The sequence below is a fragment of the Dipodomys spectabilis genome, unplaced genomic scaffold, assembly GCF_019054845.1.
Source record: "Dipodomys spectabilis isolate Male_0828 unplaced genomic scaffold, ASM1905484v1 ptg000039l, whole genome shotgun sequence".
NCBI lineage: Eukaryota > Metazoa > Chordata > Mammalia > Rodentia > Heteromyidae > Dipodomys > Dipodomys spectabilis.
In genome coordinates, this window is record NW_024870716.1 from 1,457,150 (window position 1) to 1,462,966 (window position 5,817).

The following is a 5,817-nucleotide window of genomic DNA, read 5'->3' on the forward strand; positions in this document are numbered from 1 at the left end:
GGTAGGGACCCAGAGGAAAGAGGACAAGAGGGAAGGAAAGAGACGCAGAGGTCGCTGGCACAGTGGAGCTGAAGCCCGCCCCCTTCCCCTAGAGGAGAGGGGACAAATCCTTCTCTCACCTCCAGACCAAGTAGGGGCCAGTGCAACAAGGGGGTCTCCCGCGGAGAGGGAGGGAGGTAGGTCAGGGCAGGTCCCTCAGGATGGCAAAGAGGGTTCATGCAGCCCCAGGTGAGTGGTTTGAGGAATCCCCAGGTAGGGAGGAGGTGGGAGAGACAGAACGCCCCGGGGTGGGCGATTGATCAACCAGGGTCTTGAGTGGTAGCGAGTGTGGACTGTGGAGGAGAGCGATCTGAGGGTGGGGGTGGGGCAGGGGGACGAGTCCGCGCCACGCATCACAGACACTCGTGCAGTACGCGCGTGTGCGTGCAGTTGCGGCAGCTGACGTGGCAGCACCAGTGAAAGGTGCAGTTGCAGCGCTCGGTGACGCGCTGCGTGCGCGTGCGGTGACCCCGGCCACAGCAAAGGAGCTCGCAGCCGTCCAGCGCTGGCGACGAGCTATTGCAGGCGCGCCCGGCAGTGCCCGCGGTCCCCAGGCGTCCGCTGTACGTGCAGAAGTTGGGCGATTTCTCGAAGTAGACCAGGTCGTGGGGGGAAGGGGGCTTGTGCGCGGGGTCTTCGGGCTCGAGGCGCAGCAGCTCGGCTCTGGAAGCGCGGTTGCTGCCTCGGTTGCCGTAGAGGACCCGAGAGGCGCCGTCGAAGCGATCGCGCAACACATCGCCCACGGCGCGCAGCGTGGGCAGCCGCATCCAGCAGGTGCGCACCGTGCACGAGCCGGACATCCCGTGGCATTTGCATTCCTGGCGCATCTCGGAGAAGACGGTCTGGAGGGAGACGGGAAGATCAGTGTCCCCAAGGCATAGTCAGAGCCAAGAACCACCATCATCCCAGATACTGCCCCCTCCTGGACGCTGCTGGGACCTCAGCAAAAGCCAAAAGCCCAGACAGGAACCCAGGGCGAGGATGGCGCGAACTGTCCCCCGCAGAGATTTGGGCCCTGGACCAAACTCGGCTCCAGGCCGGCGAGTCAATCTCGGGCCTTACAGCCTAATTTTCAAAATAGTTCGATAGAGGGGGTGGCAGGAAATATATTCTGTGTGTGACATGTCTTGTAACTTCTTTCAACACAGGTATTCTCCCCACCCCACCCATGTGTGTGTGCGCGCGCGCGCGTGCGCGTGGGGGGGCGCGCGTGCGCGTGGGGGGGCACGCGCGCGCCTGTACTAGGGCTTGAAGTCAGGGTCTCGGCCCTGTCCTGGAGCTTCCCCCCCCCCCCCCCCCCCGCTCTGGTCGCCGTCCTTAAGCTGTTTTGCTCAAGGCTTGAACCCTGCTACTTGAGCCACAGCTCCACTTCTGGCTTTTTGGTGGTTCAATGGAGGTAAGAAGTCTTAACAGACTTTCCTGCCCCGGCTGGCTTCGAACTGCTATTCTCAGATCTCAGCTTCCTGAACAGCTAGGATTACAGACGTGAAGCCACGGGCACCACCGGGCAACCCAGGTATATATCCCTTTGCACTCGATCACTAGTGTCTTCTTTTCTCCAGCTCTTCCCAAGCCTCCAGCCCCGTAAGGACGCTCTTTCCTAGCGCCCCTACCCGCATTACTGACATTTACTTCGCTGCCACTCCGCTTAGGGTGCGGACGGAGCCATTTGGGCGCCTTACCGTCCGGCCCGCCTCGTTGTTGTGAAGGTTCATGAGAAAGCGCAGGTCCCGCCCCTTCTCTCCCGAGTCCACGAACTCTCGACCGAAGAGGCGGCCGAAGTCAATGTTGTCGCTGCAGCCCCCCCAGTGCCAATCGGGACCCCCAGGGCCACGTCGCCGGTAGTCACACGTGCAAGACTCGATGGAACCCTCAGAGCAGGAGCGCGCAACCGAATGGGTGACTCCCGCCGAGGTGATGGCGAAGATGAATGCGGTTTCCCTACAGCCTGGGGAAATGAAGGAAACCGAGTTGAGAAGGAGCGAGGGGGGGGGGGGGCGTGCCAGCAACGCCCCTTGCAGGGCTTAGGACCCTGAGGTTGGAGCCCTGAGATCTGGATGGACCGGCAGCGCTGGAAAGCTGGGTCTCCGGGTCTCACGGAGAAGGCAGGTGCGTGGGCACGCACCCATGAACTCCGCTTGTAATCACACCTTAGGGAGAAGACTCTTTGGGGGCGATTTTTTTGGTCTGTAAAACGGAAGTGGGACAGCAACAGAGGCAAAACGGAAAAGAGGGGAGCGGAAGAAACTCTGCCTTGCCGAGACTTTCGTAGCCCAAAGTATCATGTTGGTGATGCAAACGTGGCTGGGCACCGAAGCACGACATATGCCCGCAGAAAGCAGATTTCCAGACATCTTTGAGAAAAACCGGGGAAAGGTGACCCCCGTCTCCCAGCATGCACGATCTGGAATTGCCTTTCTCTTGGGAAGTGGGGTGGGAGAGGAGTGGCTTTGAAAAGTTAAAGTTTTATGCCCAAAGTGTGTGTCTAGGGGAAAGAAGAAGAAGAAGAAAAAAGCCTGGTAGAAAGTCTGGGCCGGATCTAATGGCTAGGCACGAGGCGCTTGGCAGGTTGATGGTGAAACACTGCGGGCGCCTGGGACATCTTCCCTTGCAACTCGCCCGCCTATGCCCTGGGGGTGACCTTGCGTTTCCCCTAGTCCCGGAAGCGTCGCCTTCCTGGGCACCCACCTCGGTTGACAATCTTGCCGAAGAGGTGGGGCCCCGGAGCCGTGGGGCAGTTCCAGCGGCGGTTCCGGAATTGCCACTTGCACTCGCGCACGGCGCTCTGCAGCCCACCGCTCACGCTGTGCAAGATCCCGGGGTTCTGGCGGATCAGACGCCGCTGCTTCCGGCTTAGCAGCTGCAGACTGGGTTCCAGTACTAGCTGGAGACTCTTGGAGTCCGTCAGCAGGTTCGTGGAGGAGGCTACGTTCACGATGCCCCTAGTAGGACGCAGAATGAAAGTTCAGGCACGGGAAGGGGACCAACACCCTATCCATAAAGGCTATACCTACCCTGTCCTCGGGTGCCTACTCTGGGGTCGGGTGCCTGCAGAGAACGGCGGCAGATCAACAATAAGGTAATGACTAGGTGCTCCTGGGCTTGCTAGTTAAAAAGAACTTCACATTCAGCTTTTTGTTTTTGGGTTTTTTTTTTTTTTTTTTTGTATCCCTAGGGGTCTTAAGGCTGCTCCCAGCAGGAGTTGGACAGAGGCTGGACCCAGGAGGAATGGGGAACCCAGAGACTATGTGTGTATTTTGGCTTTCCCAGCCCACTTCTGGTCAGTCCCTGCGAGGAAATCCTGGCCTATGGTCTTTGCCCACCCAAGGCTTGAAATGCTTAGGAAAACCACCCTCTTCTCATCTCCTTTTGAAGGGAACACAACTTGGATTCCTGACCTGAGGAGACCTGCAGGACAGCCACAGGCATAAGGCTGGAACTGGGGTTCAAAGTAGATGAGTGATGTTAGATGGGTGTGAGCTCCCCACTAGAGTTCCCTGGGTCTCAAGGGGGACAAGGGGGGGGGGTGGCTGGCAGATCATTCACCAACTTTGGCTGAGCTCAAGTCTCTGGGCCAGAGCGCCCTGTTTGTGGTGGAGTGAAGTCAGAGAGCCCAGAGAATCTGTGGGCTGAGGGATCCCACAGCGTAGGAGCTGGGGAGGGCTGGCTGGGCGCCCCAGGACAAGTGGCGACCCCGCAACAACTCACTTACCACCATCGGCCACTGCTGTTGGCAGCCAGGGCTGCAGGCAGAGCGGCCAGTGCCAGTAGCAAAGTAGCAGAAACCCAGCTGGGCAGCAGAGCCCAGCGCCCCATGGCCTGTCTGGCCTTGCCGGTTCTGTGTTGCAGTTGTGGCTGGCTTTGGCTGCTGCCCGCGACGGTGGGACCGGACGCGGCGGTGGCGGCAGTGGTGAGAGTTCGCAGTCTGACTCTTAACAACCCTGGAGGCGGGCGGCGGGCAGCATGGTTCGCTGTCCCGGCTGGTGGGCTGAGGCGGCCACGGCGGGCAGCACCGCCTCTTATAGTTGCGGCGCTGGCTGGAATGACGAGAAGAGGCTGCCGGGGCCCGCAATGTGGCACCAGGGCGCACTGGTCAGGGGCGCAAGACAATGGGCAGAGAGCGGGGCTGTGGCTCCCGCCCGTCTGAGCAGAGAGGTGACAGGCTGGCCGTCGGGGCTCGCCCCCCCGCCCCCTGCCTGGTGGCCCCCGCCTCCGGGTCTGCACTGGCCGCCGACCCCTCCCCTTGGGGCGCCCTCCCACGCGCGCGCCTGCTTCACTCTTCTTCGTGTCCGGAGCCCCGTCGGGGCCGAGCATCCGCCAGGGGGCGCGGCCACAGTGTGCTTAGGGAGAACCCGCCTGTATAGCCCTAACTGCCTAGATCATATGCTGTCCCCTCGACGTCATCCAGGCCCCCCCCCCACGTCGGTGTCCTTTCTCTCCCCCCCCCCCCCCAATCCTGAATGCTAGAAGGAAAGCTGTGGTTCGGGCCAGCATCTCTGGGGAGACACTTCCCCCGCCCAGGAACCCCCGACGGCTGGACAGAGAAGGAAAAGAGGGATAAAGGGGCATGGGTGGAGTTGTGGTCAGGGATTCCCGGGGGTGGGGTGTCGGGGTGGACCGACCAAATGAAGCTGGCTGGGAAGAGAGACATGGAGTAGCATATGGTCCAGGACAGCACAAGTGGCTCTTGTGTGTGTGTAAAACACACAAATAAGAATATTCATGTGTTCTAAGGGTGCAAATTGCCCTATATTGGTGTTTTCAGAAATTCCTAGTTCTGAGGAGGGAGACTAGGAACTCTTTCCAAAGAGTTTTGGAATTTAGCTCATCAAGAGATCATTGAGTTACTTGGTCACAGTCACTGCCCCAGGGCAGTGTGTCAGAAATGAGGGGGGGGGTAGCAGCAATGACAGGAGACCCAGAAACTTGTCTGACTCAGAGATGACTCAAGTAAATGAACAATCTATATGGATAACCTGTCCTTTGTCCCCTAGCTATTTCTCCTGGCTAGGGCCTGGGTCACACTTAGTAGACTGATACAACCCCACAAGGGTGGAAAAAGTAGGTTTGAAGACAGAGACTGTGGCTACTGGAACTACTCAGCAGTGGGAAGAGAGGAAAGGAACCAGTGCTCTTTGTTCCAACATCTCAGGAACAATTCTGTGTTCCTCTGTTTCCCAGGGGTATATGTGGGGGCTTAGAAGGGACAGGAACATTATTTATGACCTATGATTTCATTTTTAATTTCTTTCCTTCCTCCCTTTATTCCTCCTTCCCTTTTTCTTCCTCCCTCCTTCCCTCCCTTTTCCCCCTCCCTCCCTTTTCTTCCTCCTTCCCTCCCTCCCTTCCTTCCTCTCTTCCTCTCTCTCTCTCTCTTTCTCAATTGCTCGCTTTTCTGCCCATATTGGGGCTTGATCTTAGGGCCTCAAGCTTTTGCTCACAGTTGGTACTCTATATCTTGAGCCAACCCTTGAGCCCAGCTTTTTGTTGGTTAATTGTCCATTCTGCCTAGTTGTCTTTGAACCTCAATTCTTCAGATCTAAATTTCCTAAGTATAAGCCTGAGCCACTGGTATCCAGCTTCTTTCTTTCCTTCCTGTTTTCCATACTGAGGAAATAACCTACGATCTCTTAATTTCCATACCTTTGAATCATACTATTACACATCCTTATCAAAATCACAATGAACCTTTGTGTGGCCTCCAACTAATAATCAAGTCTTTTGTTGTTGTTGTTGTTGTTCCAGTCCTGGGTCTTGAACTCAAGACTTGAGCACTGT

General features: G+C 57.7%; 1 protein-coding gene across 1 annotated transcript; it reads right to left on the reverse strand.

Annotated features, from left to right (window-relative positions):
- Positions 1-381: 381 nt before the first annotated feature.
- On the reverse strand, positions 382-4,172 carry Wnt1 (Wnt family member 1). Its single transcript, XM_042677738.1, has 4 exons — positions 3,752-4,172; positions 2,728-2,981; positions 1,722-1,987; positions 382-881 (listed from the first exon to the last, which is right to left on the reverse strand). The coding sequence occupies exons 1-4, from the start codon at positions 3,853-3,855 to the stop codon at positions 393-395; spliced, it is 1,113 nt and encodes a 370-aa protein (XP_042533672.1). The 5' UTR covers positions 3,856-4,172; the 3' UTR covers positions 382-392.
- Between the last annotated feature and the right edge of the window lie 1,645 nt (positions 4,173-5,817).